This window comes from Amblyomma maculatum, chromosome 1 (assembly GCF_055883805.1).
Source record: "Amblyomma maculatum isolate TAMU_Amacu chromosome 1, ASM5588380v1, whole genome shotgun sequence".
Taxonomy (NCBI): Eukaryota; Metazoa; Arthropoda; class Arachnida; order Ixodida; family Ixodidae; genus Amblyomma; species Amblyomma maculatum.
Window position 1 is genome coordinate 317,697,236 of NC_139344.1, and position 16,394 is coordinate 317,713,629.

General features: G+C 47.9%; 1 protein-coding gene across 3 annotated transcripts in view; it reads right to left on the bottom strand.

Moving 5' to 3' along the window:
• Positions 1–16,369, bottom strand: part of LOC146207202 (1-acyl-sn-glycerol-3-phosphate acyltransferase delta-like) — a 56,420-nt gene extending 40,051 nt beyond the window's left edge. The window contains exons 1-2 of one of the 3 annotated variants that reach the window (XM_084608555.1): positions 16,200–16,365; positions 8,498–8,565 (exon numbers count right to left, since the gene is read on the bottom strand). In XM_084608555.1, coding sequence (XP_084464681.1) covers positions 8,498–8,499 — 2 coding nt within the window. In that variant the 5' untranslated portion in view covers positions 8,500–8,565; positions 16,200–16,365. Of the gene's footprint in view, positions 1–8,497; positions 8,566–11,011; positions 11,147–16,199 lie in introns of all 3 variants that reach the window. The other 2 variants (XM_084608584.1, XM_084608517.1) reach the window with 2 other exon arrangements.
• Positions 16,370–16,394: the final 25 nt, after the last annotated feature.

Consider the following 16,394-nt stretch of genomic DNA (forward strand, 5'->3'; position numbering starts at 1 on the left):
AAAATTAACTGCAACAGTAGCTGAGCGAGCGAAGAAAGTAGGCACGGAACGCATTCCACACACGAAAGGCACCGCAAGCACGCGCTCGATAAGCGGAACTCCATATCGGCCCCGGCCTTTGAACAGCTGGACTGATTCCTTATCTGCGCTTCGCACGGCAACCGCAGGTCAAAAAGCGTACACGCCCTCCTCCAACCTCTTCTCGCTCGCGAGTACACGCGACCGCGCAACCGGATGCGGCCGCGGACCCCTCCAATCTGCGCATCGCACCATACACCACTCCTCTCCCGCAGTCCACGCTAGCCGGGCGCACGCACACAACGCTGCAGCCACCAAGACCCGGAAAGTCGTGTCCGCACGCACGCACATGACACAGGGCGTCCCTAATCTCATGCCACCTCGGTATCAACTGCCCGCTGAGAAGGTCATGTACCCTCTTGGGGCAACCGCTCGACCTGCGGGCAGCAGCGAAGAGGGCCGTTATGTGGCACGCTGCGGCTGCTGCTGACGCAAATGCTTACAACGAAGGGTAAAGGTCATGCAGCGAGAAGCCTTCAAGAAAGGAAGCCGTACTCCGAGACCCATGCAGCACGGCGAGCTTCCGCTCCTCGTGGCACGCCGGTAGAATCTATACGTCCGCATCATATTCGACCTTCCAGCTCGGCGTCAAGATGACTTCGCCCGCCGGTTATCCGCGTGGCTTTAATGGAAGCTAAAACTAGTACTGAAAAACACTTAATGCTAAAAACAAGCGTACTGCGTGATAGTAAACGAGTTGGTAACAGAAATTTAGGAACATTGCATCGGTTCAAGGATCGGCAAGCAAGAGAAAAAAAGGTTAACCGCATGAGCGCATAACTACAGTAAAGTGTACTAGTACGCTTTAACTACAGGAAGTGAGGAGATATTAAGGACCGATCGGATAGATTGTTGTGGAGGAACTGCGATTGCATTTTTTCGCTCGCCTATCTATTCCGAATCCGATACTGCAGCAATTCTGATACTGGGTCCCAAATCTACTCAGACTATGAGAGACGCCAATTCTGATTCTGTTCTTACTCCATTTCTATTCGTAATTCGCTACTTTACAAGTGGAGAAAGGAATTCCCTCCCTTTTTCTAACTCTCACGAAGGACACGCGGAAAAATGGAAACAACAGTTTGCAAGCGGACGACGCTGGACAGAGTTCTCCATAGCATTCCTAATGATATTGCATTAAAAGAAAACGATGGAATAAGATACATGCGCAACGCATGTGGGGGTGGCTAGCGCACGCGCGCACTGCGCAAACGGATATCAATGTAAGTTTCTATTTCTAAAAGAGCCAGAGAGAGAGCTTGCGGAAAGTGCAGTAGGCCTCCAAAATTCCCTACCTCGCTACTTTGCTTTCTTGCCTCCTACACGTGCGTAGTCGAGCTCTTCAACAGTGGGCGATGTCAGCGCACTACCTGCATATCTTTCACCCCGCTCCCTACCAAATGAAATAAAATTTTATTTTCCTTTACACAAAGTACCGGAATGGAGCAGCCGCAGAAAGCTACTGCTACCAGCAGCTTGACGAGGCGACTGCCCCTACTAGAGGCATAACATATGGAGAATCTCATTCCCAAAATAACAAATGAGCGTTACGAATACAGGGGTGAAAGCAGACTCGAGCATTTTGGAGCAGCTTTGCGAGCAGTAATAAAGCCATTTTGGAGCAGCTTTGGAGCACGTTTCTAAGGTCAAACGCCGTTGATTATTTATTATTAATTTATTAATTGGTTTACAGGAAGGGAAAGGCGCAGTATCTGTCACACTTGCTCTGTGGACACCTGAACCGCGCCGTAAGGGAAGGGATGAAGGTGGGAGTGAAGGTGGAAGGAGAGAAAGGGGAGCCGTAGTGGAGGGCTATGGAGTAATTTCGACCACCTGGGGATCTTTAACGTGCGCTGACATCGCACAGCACACGGACGCCACTTCGTTTCGCCTTTATCGAAACGCAGCCGCCGTGGTCGGGTTCGAACCCGGAAGGTAGGTAGGTAGCAACTTTAATGATTGAAAAAAGAACCAAGTGAGGGGGGGGGGGGGGGGGGATAAAGGGAAGTGAGGGAGCAGGACGGCGATGGGCCTTCAGGCCGCTCTAGATGGCCGGGCACTTTTGAGCTTCGGCGACCCCTCGGGCCCAGCTCACTGTCAGAAGCTGTACCTCCGGCAGCGAGCTGCGCAGAGCAGCCTCCCATCGCTCCTGATGTCTTGGCCCTTGCCACGGGGGCTTGGGTTTGTTCGGACAGTTCAGGAATACGTGAGTAAAGTCGGCTCTGGTGCTAGGACACAAGTGGCAGTGAGGAGAGGTTTCGCCACGGTTTATAATGGAGAGAAGGAAAGGGGTCATGACTGTGGCCGTCTGAAGTCTGCGCCAGAAAGCCTGGTCGCTTTTGGGAAGAGATTTATGCGGAGGAGGGTACAGCAGGCGGGAATTTCCATAAAATACGGTGAGGTCGTGGTAGTTAAGAAGCCGATCTCTGGCACTGCGAGACGAAGGCACCAGGTCGCTCTCAGCCCGGTTGACGAGTGCTCGGGCTTGGGAGTGAGCGGCCGTGTTGCCTGGGTGTTCGCTGTGCGCAGGGACCCAGAGGAGGGCGATGAGGTGATTCGGTGGAGGGGATGATGCTAGAATGTTTGCGGCCGGGGAGTGGATTTTGCGACGGGCATAATTACTAATTGCTGTTTTGGAGTCTGAGAAGATATACTCAGCAGAGGAGTGTGTGATTGCTACGGCAATTGCTGCTTCTTCAGCTTGCAGGGAATCCTGCAAATTTGGAATGGACGCCCGTTGATAATTGCAGTCTTAGTTTTCTGAACTACAATATCTACTATCTGATTCCTTTTTTATGCACGCTCAACGCATTTTCAAGCTTCACACTCATCTCTGACAAGGTTGAAGGTTGAAGGTTGAAGGTTTATTTCCGCAACTGGTGTTGCGAGGACAGCCAGGGAAAAAGCTGTATAAACAGCTTTTATAAACAAGACAAATGGCCAAAGCATGTGATAATAATAATAATAATAACTATATATAATATATATATATATATATATATATATATATATATATATATATATATATATATATATATATATATATATATATATATATATATTGTCACGACTCGAGCCCAGGGAGACGTGAAGGTACACGTAGACGAAGACCCGAGAATAAGGTCGGCTTCTAGCTCAAGCAGAGTCCAACCACAGCGCGCCTATCGAGCCACAACCGCTTCGTCGTCGTCAGCACCAAGCACGCGCGGCCGCAGCAGCAAATGGAACACTTGCTGGTGCACTCCATAACTGAAAACCTAGTCTGACCTAATGCATTTACTTATTTTGACTTGATGAATTCAAATGTCAAGTCTAACACTTCCATGCGCTTGAGCAGTGATACTAATTTGGAGTCCAGATGAATGGGCATGACATTTCCGCTCATCTTGTGCATATCTACCTATTTTATTTAGAATACAGCTCAAAGCCCCCAAATAAGGGGTGTTACATGGTCCTTTTTGATCCTATGTCTGGCCTTATTTCTGAGAATTGGTTATTTGGTCTGCCAAAAAGGCGCCTTCAGACCACAATAACTCGGCTTGATAAGCTTGGCGCCAGTGCCGCTCTCACACTTTTTGCCTACTGTGGGATCGCAGATGACTGCAGCGCCACCTCGATCGCCTTGTTTGTAAACATGGAGGTGGTCTGTAGGGTTGGAGGCGGCTCGAGCATTTTGGAGCAGCTTCGGGAAATAGACAAATGGCACTGAAGGGTATATCATCATTCAGCTTTACTTCACTGCCTCCTGTCAATATAGTCCATCAGTCTTTGCTTGGGCAATGCTGGGGCTCATTTTTAATACCTTGGCAGTAGGCCATATGCCTTTCCAACACTCTTGAGAAGCTTCCTAGTGAATGACAGCTTTGGCGTTCCAACCCATAACGTTTCAAGTATGATTTTGTCTGACGTAGGCCTGACAAGCTCCTCAGGGACAAAGGAGCTCGATGTTGAAGTATTGAATTGTTTTCATAGAAAAAAGCACCACAAAGGCTTGTGTATTTTTGCAGCCGGAGAAGTTTCCTAACGGCTCGCGGTAGCTTACGCTATCTGCTTCGTTTGCTACTCTCGCCACCCTCTCCACTGGCGATTCAAAAGGCTGGAAGGAGGTGCTACGTCACATGCATAGTGCATTTTTTTCGCAATTAACTATCTCCAATCACATGTGACTGATACTAAATTTCCTTGCGAACAAATATTTATTATCTCCATGCTTCCTTCCCCCTTCATGGATCACTGCCTTGTCGTGGCGGAGGGGCTTGCGAAACTCGATGAAGTCGTGAGCTCTGCTGTGTAGGGCCACCCAAGATAGACAGGTCACGGCAGAGAGTTATGACAAAATGTGATTCACTGGAGAAGGTAATGGCAACCCACTCCAGTATTTCCTGCCAAGAAAACCCTATGGCCAGTCACAATACCATTATCGATATGGCGCCGGAAAATGAGCCCCCCAGGTTGGAAGGCGTCCCACATGTTACTGGGGATGAACAAAGGGCGATTCCTAGTAGCTCCAGGACGAATGAAGCGGCTGGGCTAAAGCCAAAAGGACGCTCAGTTGTGAATGTGTCGGGAAGCGACCGGAAAGTCCGATGTTGCAAGGAGATATATCACATAGCAACATGGAATGTAAGATCTATGACGCAAGGTAAACTGGATATCGTCAAGCGAGAAATGGACAGATTGAACATTGATATCTTGGGTATCAGCGAGCTCAAGTGGACCGGAATGGGAGAATTTAACTCCGGCGACCATTATGTCTTTTATTGTGGGCACGAATCCAAGAGAAGGAATGGGGTCGCTCTCATAGTAAACAGAAGAATGGGCAAAGCAGTGCTAGGGTACAACCCCAAAAACGACCGAATGATTTCACTTCGGATCCAAGGTCACCCTTTCAACATAACAGTTATCCAAGTCTATGCACCGACCACTGCTGCTGAAGAAGCTGACGTTGAGAGATTTTATGCGGACCTACAATGCCTTTTAGACCGCACCCCATCATCAGACGTCGTTTTTCTCATAGGAGACTGGAATGCTAAGGTCGGGAGTGAAGAAATATCCGGAATTACAGGCAAGTTCGGTCTTGGTGAGCCAAATGAAGCTGGGCAGAGGCTAGTAGAGTTCTGTCAAGAAAACAACCTGACCATAGCGAATACTCATTTTCAACAGCACAAGAGGCGCCTGTACACATGGATTTCACCGGACGGTCTGTACAGGAATCAGATCGATTATATTATTTGCCGGCAGAGATGGAGAAGCGCTATACAAGCAGTAAAAACAAGGCCTGGGGCCGATTGTGGCACCGATCATCAGCTTCTTGTTGCCAAAATTAAGCTTCGATTGAGGAAAACGCAGAAAACTAGAAGGCCTTTCAGGTATGATCTGGATCAGATTCCATTAGAATATGCTGTGGAAGTGAGCAATCGATTTCAAGAATTAGATCTAGAAGACAAAGAGCCCGAAGAGATGTGGACTGATGTTCGTGATATAATACAAGAAGTTGCTACTAAGGTAGTTCCAAAGCAAAAGAAATGCAAAAAAGCAAACTGGTTATCTGAAGAGGCTTTGCAAATAGCTGAGGAAAGGAGGATGGCAAAAGGTGTGGGGGAAAGAAAAAGATACAAGGTTCTCAATGTGGATTTTCAGAAAATAGCAAGGAGAGATAAGAATGCCTTCTTGAACATACAGTGTCAAGCAGTTGAGGACAACAGCCAATTAAGGAACACAAGAGCTCTGTATAAGACAATCAAAGATATCAAAGGAAGCTTCTGTGCTAAGCTGGGCGTGATAAAGGACAAACGAGGCAAGGACCTCACTGAAGCCTCAGAGATAAAGAAGAGGTGGCAGGAATACACAGAAGAACTGTACAAGAAGGATCTGGATGTGCAAACCCAACATAGGACGGTTGTGATTACTGATCTCGAGCCGGGCATCCTGAAGAGTGAAGTTGAATGGGCCTTAGCCAGCCTTGCTAAGAACAAAGCTAGCGGAATTGATGGTATTCCAGCTGAGTTGCTTCAAAACCTCAACCACGACGCTGTTAACACACTGCATACATTATGTCAAAAGATTTGGACAAGCCTGCAGTGGCCACAGGATTGGAGGAGGTCAGTTTACATCCCCATTCCAAAGAAAGGCAGTGCCAAAGATTGTTCCAACTACCGCACGATCGCGCTTATTTCGCATGCTAGCAAGGTGATGTTAAAAATCCTGCAAGGTAGTCTGCAGCAGTATGTGGATCGGGAGCTTCCGGACGTGCAAGCTGGGTTTCGCAAGGGCAGAGGAACTAGAGACCAAATTGCCAACCTTCGCTGGATCATGGAAAAAGCAAGAGTTCCAGAAACCCATTTACTTCTGCTTTATTGATTATGCGAAAGCGTTTGACTGCGTAGATCACAGCAGATTGTGGCAAGCTCTCCAAGAGATGGGAGTTCCAATTCACCTCATCTGTCTCCTCAGGAACCTTTATGAAGGGCAAGAGGCCACAGTCAGAACTGGGCATGGTCTTACTGATTGGTTTCCGATTGAGAAAGGGGTGAGGCAAGGCTGCATACTGTCGCCCTGCCTATTTAACCTATATGCAGAGTGCATCATGAGGAAGGCCGGTCTGGACGAGTCTTCAGCTGGAGTGAAGATCGCTGGAAAACGCATCAACAACCTTAGATATGCGGATGATACCACTTTAATGGCAGAAAGTGAATTGGATCTCAAGAGACTTCTGATGCGCGTACAAGAAGAGAGTGAGAAGTTTGGGCTTAAACTGAACATTAAAAAGACGAAGATCATGGCGTCTTGCCCTATCAAGTCCTGGAGCATCAATAGACAAGTGGAAGCTGTGACAGATTTTCTGTTCTTGGGCGCCAAGATTACCTCGGAAGGAGACTGCAGCCATGAAATTAGGAGACGCCTGCTTTTGGGAAAGAGAGCAATGGTTAGCCTTGACCGCCTAGTAAAGAGCAGAGACATTAGTCTGCCAACCAAGATCCGTATAACCCGTGCTATGGTCTTTCCAGTTGTGATGTATGGATGCGAGAGTTGGACTGTGAAAAAGGCTGATCGCCGAAGAATTGACGCGTTTGAATTGTGGTACTGGCGAAGACTCTTAAGAGTTCCTTGGACTGCCAGAAGATCAAATCAGTCGATATTGTCGACCATAAACCCTGACTGCTCATTGGAGGGTCAAATTCTAAAGTTAAAGCTCAGCTACTTTGGTCATCTGATGAGAAGAGAGGAGTCGCTGGAGAAAGATTTGATGTTGGGAAAGGTTGAGGGTCGCCGGAGAAGGGGTAGGCAGCGAACGCGATGGTTAGATGGCATTCTCGAGGCATTGCAGATGAAGCTATGTGATGTTAAGAAGATAGTGAGAGACCGGAAAGCGTGGCGTGACATGGTCCATAGGGTCACGAAGAGTCGGACACGACTGAACGCCTGAACTGAAGTGATGCTTCCTTCCATTACAAAAATTTCATTTGTATTAATCCACTGCAAGATGTGTGATGTCTTCGCCGCTGGCGCTTTGACATTGTTCCCGAATTCTGCTAAATTTCATGGCAGAAAATCAAGGCAGCCTGTTTGGAGCAGTTTTGGAGCAATATTGCATTTTGGAGCAGGTTGGAGCAGAATGGAGCAATTGGAGCAGCGCTTCCACCCTTGCTATTTATAGCCCAACTTGAAATTCACACTCCAGAGTAGATCAGCGTGACCTCAAAGGCACGTAGCCTGGCAGGCAAAATCATTCAGTTCCCCTTCTGAACCATTTCGCAAATGTCAACAGTTCGCCTATTGCCATTATTCTGCCAATTACAGCCGCTTCGGTAGCGTCGCAGCTAGCAGGACCTCCTGCACTACGCTGCCAAAAGTCGCGGTCGGCGAAGACAAGATTTTGTGCTCGAGTCCTTGCACTAGGAGTTCCTCTCTGTTCTTTTATTGCGAAAGCAATACTACTCTACGTTTCGAGACTTCAGCGTAGAGCGGCCGGTAGCCACGTCCATAGCCTCCTTTATACATCCATAGAGTATAAAGGAGGCTATGCCACGTCTTACCCATGTGACGTCACACCCCACGTGACACTAGGGTGTGGGCTGGCAGGGGCTGCCAACTTGGGTCTCTCGTTTCACATGGGACGGTTATGTCAGAATCAGCCAGCTAGGACCCTGGCATTCACTAAAGAAAGTTCATACGGCTTGGTTAAAGCGGGACTTTATACGTGAGCTGAGGAAGAAGAAAAAGAGAAGAATGCTCGGTCACCCGCAGCTAATGCTTTCGCTCAATATTTGGTTCAGCAGCGTTGAACCCTTGTAATTTTCTTTATCTGGGGGCTGAATACTAGGATCCCCAACACAATGGATTGTTTTTCAGTAAAGCAATGCTAATATGAGGAACAGTTCGCTTCACGCGTTTTCAACTATGTCAAAAGATGACTCACATCTATCTCTCTGGCTAGTCGAAACCAGTCCTGCTGAGTACTGCGTGCAAAGTTACATCACCCCACCACTGCAAAGGAATTTTCATACAACAATTAGGAGGCAGCATAGGTAGCACAGGCGACTCAAACTGGAATCCGCTACTTGAAAAAAGGTCATTCTCCCGGCCCCATTCGGGTCCCCTAGGTTTGGCCGCATATCCATTGCAAGTTCTCTGCTCTAATTTTTGTACGGAGAAAACTAACACTTTCGCGTTACGGTGCAATTTACGCACCAGGACGGGAAATAGAAATCCCTCCTTTTTTGTGGGGCTTTAGTGCTGCTATCTATCCACACAAAAAAAAAAAAACCGTTCAATCTCACTTGCCTGGAGCTGGTGAGCCCCCTTCTTCCCACGAGAATTGTTGAAAGCTATAACCACCAGAAGGATTAAAGGTATAGGCAACCTGCAATGGAGTTTGCTGAGACATGTGGCACCACGTAGAGGCCGACGGGAGCTAACAATAGAGAGATTTAGCATACCGTGATCCGCGATCCGCCACCGTGACACTCTACCGCTCGTGGGCGGGGCGTAAGGGCTGATTGGTTCCGATGCGCCAGGTCAATGTGCCGACATCAAGTATGTGGCGCCATCTATCGGCATGAAAGTGATCTGGGCATGCGCAATGGAACGTGCGGTGACGGTTCACGGTAGCGGATCGCGGATCACGGTGTGCTAAATCTCTCTAATAAGGCGGCGCAGAAGCAGACGCCGTGTATATTGTGGCCGCTCGTTTCTGCTCCTTTTGCGATCGCGTTTTTTCTTTTTTTTTATCCCATTGAGTGTGATTTAATCATGTAGTGGCTTCAGTGATCTCGTGCGATGCTTCGACTGCTATGGAAACGAACAAGAATAAAAATAAGCGCAGGAGCGGTAAGAAAGACTGCCACAATCGCGAAGGAGACCTAAGCGTACCGCTTGCTGGGGAGAACCTTGGAAAAATGATGAGGAAGTATACGATAGTGACTGTGAGAGAGTTATGTAACTGAAATTCGTTTTCTTATGGGGTCAATGGCGTACAGACGCCAAGGGGTTAAAATAAGACGATTGCCTGTTGAGCGTAGGAAACGGTATAAACTTCTGACTCGGGGCGTCGCACGCTGGTTGGAGCGCTCTCCTCAGTACGCGCTCCGCGCTGTAAAATTTGGCGTGTACTGGCATAGTCTGTGCAGGATCGAGTGGAATTGCCCTTCTTTTAATGGACGTAACGTTCAGAAAAGCAACAAAGTCACGCTGTCACAGCATCGAATTCATCGGAGGCAAAATGAAAAAAAAAAAAAAAAAAACATTCCCGTGGGCCCTCTGAACCGGAGGTCTAATGCAGCGTCTATTCCAGACCTTAAAGCCAAAATACGTTCAACACTTCAAATTACAGATTTAGATAAGCATAATGATCTGTAAATTAGTTTTTAATGTGCTTAAAGAGTCGAACTGGCGGTGTGTAGAGGCCCGTACGTGATACCGTGTACGCGGAGCTTCTTCCTGTAGGTCCGCGCCAAACATTTCTTGCACCGACTGCTCAAGCTTGTGGGGCTTCACAATCCCCTTCCTCCATGATAACGCCCGCGCGTAATTAACACGCGTGATTACGCGCGCTGGCAGAGAGGTTGGCGGAGGAGAGGGCATGCTGACCACCCCCCGCCGCCTCCCGGGACTGCGGCGACGCAGCCGCGGGCTTCCCTCTTTCCTGCCGGCGTAACCGGGAGACCTCCTCTCCCGTTCCGAGGGACGAGCGCGAATACAAAGGACGTGTTTGTTTGCCCACATGGAGCGAAATACAGCATTGGTATGGCAAAATTCATAAAAAATAGCACATGTCAAATCCGACTAAATGCGATCTGATCGATGCGTCTAATCATTTGACATCTTTAGAAAAAAAAATTATATAAGCATGGGCGCTCTTGCAGAAGTAAAAGTTGGGCTTCAATTATTATGCTGCAAATGTGTGAATGCAAAGGTAAACTGCCACATCCCGAAATTATTTACTACCAACGCATGAAGCCAAAGGGCGGGCTCAACAATACAGCATACGTGCTTCATACATGTGTATGCCCCGTGTAATGATCAAGACAATAAAGTTTGGCTCAAAGATAATAATGGTTCCATCCAATATATTGGTTCAGAAAGCACGTGCATCATCACGGGAAGCTGCAACAGGACCGGGCAGCTTCTTCCATAGCGCGCTACTTTTCACTTTCACATCAGGTTTCAGTGTCGAGTGAAATGCCGCAGGAGAAAAATGTTCCTAGGATATTGATTAGGTTATTAAAATGTATTCTAATTGCTTGAAAACAGTGTGTTCCTTCAATTGCACACGCTCTCTCTCACACACACACACGGCGCGCGCGAATAAATAAAACGAGGACTCCATGGAGCATCCAATTGGAAGAGGGGAAGAGGACACCATAGGTGCCTATATACAACCTATATACGAAACTGCCCCTTTCTTCTGGCAACGTCCTTGAACAAAACTTACCCCCTTTGACTCCGTTTCCCACATTAGTGTGAAACCGCCTCTTCAGTGCCGAAGTGAACATGAATACATGCCGGCATCGTGCGCGCTACACAGCCTTTTGGTGTATTTCATGTCTCTTTAGCAATATCGACTCATCTAAAAAAAAAAAAAAAAAAAAGGGGGGGGGGGGGGGGCAATCATTCACTTATCTGCACTTTGTAACTTGCCAACTCTAGTTTTCGAGGTCGGAAAAGCACGAACTAAAAACAAACAAGGACGACTGTTGACTGAAGTTCAGCTCATTATCATATATGTAATAGCGTTTGATAAAACAACAAATGTTTGGTTTTGCCCAAGAGCTGGCAGTTTACACTCCAGTCCAGGAGTGTTCGGATTCCTACTATATCTATGGCATCAACAATAGGGAGCTTTAGAATAGGGGCCCTTGCTGCTTAACGGGATAGGGTAATAGCGCGGCAATAATGAGCACGCGTGGAGTGCTGTGATGAACAGGAGAGGGGTGCGGCAATTACTCTGGGCATGTGCATTTGCGCCCCGCTATTACCTTATCCCCTACAGGGTCTCCCTATTCTAAAGCTCATGATCACGTGATTGCACAGCGCCAGGATCAAAAGAACACAAGACAGGCGCTGACTTCAACTAAGGTTCATTGACGAAGCCTGCAGAAATATATGAATGAGACCCAAACAAATAATTTGCATGATATCGCTACTTTCCCCTTTTTGGAATTCGCTTTTCCTTTTTACTGGTACTAAATTTGTACTGTGATCATGCTGGCATCCTGTTTTATTTGTGTTTAGGCGAGCTAGTGTGCTTCAGTCAAAGCCACCTAGACTACTGAGTCCAGTCCAACCCCCTCCCGCACGGCGGGGAGGAACAATACCGGGGAAACTATACTTCGTTTCATAACAAGTTTGCAGCACTGGGAAAGGCAGAGGCATCCCGCTCCAATCAGGATCACGCGCACTACAATAGGCAATTGTGCTCCTACGAGCCTCTCGCACCCCAAATTTGAGGGGGTTACAGTACGAGCAGAATTCTCTATTACAGTGCGCCGGGACGAGATGCACTTAGGAGCACAATTGCAAGGGCTCCTCTGCCTTTCGCAGTGCTGCAGATATCTTGTGAGACGAAGGCTCTTGACATATTGCTGGAGCGTGTATTGTTCGAAGTAGCGGGGCGGTGGGGTGAACGCTGCGCAGGACGGGGACAAAAGTTCTTCCCTTCTCTGCCTGGACTTCGCTGTGGAGCCACAATAATCTTTGAAATCCCGCGCAGCAACAAAGCCTTCAGGCCGCGCAGGTCGAGAAGACTGGGCACTCAATTCCTCATTCATGGATTAGTGGCGTAGCCTGGTGGCATATCTGAACTACTTTCAAGATGGCGACCGTAGAACCTTAAACCTGAAGGCTATCGTGGCCGTCTTTTATAAAAATGTGAACGAGAGCTAAAATTCCCGAAAAAGAAAAAAATAACACAAAACAATACTAAGTCACCGATGTGCAGTCATCAGCAGGCCTGTCGCCCGATCATGCGGGGCGAAGGCTGCGGAATTTTAACGCACTGGGTTGCGCGGAATACGCTTGCGCCCAGATGCAGACGCATAGACTCGCAGGCGGCACATGTGGAAGCCCCGTATACCTATAACCGGGCAGCTGCGCGGATACTTTGCTTGGTTTTGTCGGCAAGCTGTACTGCTCAAAAATAAATCATCTGCACCTGTCCAGCGGAATGGCTTGAAGTGAAATGCGCTCATGAACCTCTCTAATTTAAAACAGCGCGAACTTCTCGAACAAGTGTCACGCTAAAGCGTATCGAGTTTCATAGTAGCGGCAGGTTATCACTTGGTTCCGAAATCAATTTAGGGCGCCGCTCAAGCGGCCGCCCAAGGATGTTCTAAAAAAATATTTGTTAGTAGTATAACGCTGCGTACTTTTCAGGCTGCTGTCCCTTGCGGATCCTCGTTCACGTAGCCTTTGTCAACTCGTAATCAAAGTGTACCAGAAGGTTCGATTCTTGGAGCCACGGCCGAGTGGCAGCTCCTGCCAACTCGGCCACGTGATGTCACACAACCCGCTTACCACTGACTGCCTGGCGGCAATGCCACCTGCCAGAGACGTGCTGCGATTTTTCACTCTCAACGCTGGCTCCGGATTTTTATGCGAACAGGACAATTAAAGTTATCGAGTTAAAAACGGCAGCAGGCAAAACAAGGTGATTAACTGTGACAGCGGTCGCTTTTTGTTCCTTTGTCCCTGGTCTTTTTACGCATAAATCTGTAAGTATGCCAACATCAAACCAATAAAACACGACACAGGGCAAACATCCTGGAAGGGTTCACCTCTGATTTTCAGTTCTGATTTGTTGCAGGGCTGCCGCAGAATAAGCATTTACCACGACGGACGCCGTACCCGATATTCGTTTAGACCCAACCATCGAGCCGTTACATCTCTTGTCGAAACCAGGAACAGTCGCAAGACAGATCCGCTGGTTACCATCGCGAAATGCTGAAGGGGCGAACAGCGTCACCATATGGCAGCCCATCTACACGCGCAACATTGGAAAGGAGGAAAAATGAACAAAATTCGACGCACTCGTTGGCAAAACCTTCGTGGGAGATTTGTGACCTTGGCAGCCCGGCTCACGGCAATTGTTATGTGAGATCCATGGAGAAGGGAGGGAATCACATGCTGGGAGAGTATCCAAGCCGGCCGGTATAGGGCGGCAGAAAAAGTCCGCACATATAAAAGCGAGAAAGGGAGCAGACAGAAATATGACGAGGTAAGAATCAATGCACCTATTGGAAAAAAGGAAACGGCGCATAAAAGACGAGGCGCCAGAAGAAAGAAGGCTACAGGACGAGCGCTGGTCCCTCGTCTCTCGTGCGCAATTTCTTTTTTTCCAAAATGAGCATTAACGATGCATTCAGCTCGACGTTCTACTAAATAATTCACCGCTGCTTTTTGGCTTAAGTAATCAGAAACGGTTGAATGTCCAAGGTTTGACACTATCAGCGGATTTCGGCGGCCTTATCGATGGACAAGACTGCATGCGACCTCCGGACTAATACAGATTGAAGCTGAAACACCGTGGCAAAAGAACGTTTCCTCGCGACTAACCGGTAACATGAAGGCGAGCCAGTTATCAGCGCACGGATGAAACCTCGATTACATCACACGCTGGCAGGAAGACGGTTACAGGGGAGCCACGCAACACGAGGCAAGACAGCGTAACCAGTACGAAATGCAATAGCTATTACACGACGTCCAGTCAATCGGATAAACTACGTTGCTCGGGCACTCGAACACACGCCTGCTTCATGCAGGGGGCCATTAGCGTTGATGAAGCCGCCACGCGGAAAGTCAGAGCACAAAAACATTGCGGTAGAGCGGGGACGTCAAGCACGTGGCGAAATATGCTTCGCACTGCTGCTAAAAGCAATAAGCCGGCTTCTTTATCCTCCACGCGTCACGTTCGATTCACTGCCGGTTGTTTAATCAGAAAATCCCTTTTCCAGCAGACTACCGAACCGGCCTTTATGGAACTGACACGAATTTTACCTACTTTGCCATTCGATCGTTTCGCGCATGCCGTTCGCCGGCAACTTAATAACCAGAGCATCAACCATACCTTCTCGAGCCGGTCAGGGGTCAGGCAACATCGTACTGGCCTTCGCCCTCCCAGTACTTCTAAGATCAAAATCAATGCTGTTATCGCACGCACACAAACAACAACGGTCGCACTAGTACGCTAACCTAGAAGACCAAGAAATCCTACCGAATAAATACGCGCTAGCAATGATTTTGTGACGTAAGCAAACCACGCAATTCACATGGCTCCTGCAACGTAAGCACACGTGGTAAATGTTTGTTTTTGTCACATTCTGCTGCTTCCTGCCGACTTGTTCTTGAAAGTGAACTTACCGTGTGGGGCAGCATTTTGCGTACTTCCCAAAACCGCGCTGGAACTACATGTATGTATATAAGTACGGCGACGATCGTAACGATGAACTCCTGTGTTGTTTTTTTTTTTTTTTTTTGTTCCCTTTCCGCCCGACGAGGTGAATTACTAATCAATGCGCTTCGGTCTGTTGATAGACTACGCCTTAACAGTGACCGCACGCTTTAGACCAAAGTTACAACGTTTGCGTATCGCTGTAGCTAGTGGGATACCATAGCGAGGATGACAGATGAATGGCAAAAAATTACCCGTCCGTCTCTGCACTTGATAGGTGAAAAAAACTACACTGTCCTCAAACGGCATTAGGCGAGCCAAGAATATTCCGCATTAGAACTGCTGGCCACTTTTCTTTTTCCCGTAAGGAAAACGAAAGCCAGGGGAGATTATGCCGTTTCTTTATCCTCCCAACAAGGCGAACCCCGCAGGACTCCGCTGTATACACAGCAAAAAATATAAAACAACGCAAGGTTGATCGGTCGGAAGAAAGATGCGCACAGGCCGCTTCCTTAAGTATTAGTAATATAAAAAAAAAAAAATCGTTTGAGTTGTCAGGGTTACTGAAGAGATCCCAAGATCACCGCCTTTCCTGGCAGACATGCCCGAGGAATACTGAGGCTCACAATTTAAGCTGACATCCTACTCGGCTAAGGAACCTTTCATGCAAGCGATGCAATCAAAACTGCCGATATCAATTAACATAGCGTGCTTTAATCCAGAATAGTAGCATGATCAAGGAGGACAGCTGAAGCGGAGAAGTGGGTGCCACTGACCGCGCTGGTTCAGTTTCACACGGCTCGGGTTTTTTAGCTAGGATGCAAATGTCCATGGACTCAATATGCTAAAAGCACTGTACAGGCGGCCTGTTGTTGTAGCAAACATAAGCTGCGACCACGACCTGGTTGCGACCATGGATGCGACGAATCCGGCCACAATGCTAGCTCAGTCATTTAACACGGCGTAGGCAGTTGCATTCGCTTCACTCGCATGTGGTTTGCATTAATTTCATAGTTCAGTTAAAAATAAATGTATTTTCAGTTTTTATCATGACAGACAACTAAGTATAACACGCGCGTAACCACGAAAACATCAACAGCAAGAAAAGTCAATGGCCTCATGACCAAGAGGTTTGCGGTAAAGTGCCGAGCACCGTAATGCCGAGGATTGCGCTAAGACAACGTCAAATCGCCATATGCACACTGAAGTAGAAAAAAGGATATTTGACACCAACCTCGCTGATGTGTCGGTCGTCGAGGAAGAAGACATCCTTAGTCAAAGCATAGGACACACGTCAAAGGTACCGACGACGCACGACGACCGCTCACTTGCTCCAATCCTTCAATCGTCACCTCTCGCCAGCCACACGGTGCGGGTGGTGCCATAGTCACGTGACATGCTTCAAGGCAGGGAATCTTTCAACACAAAA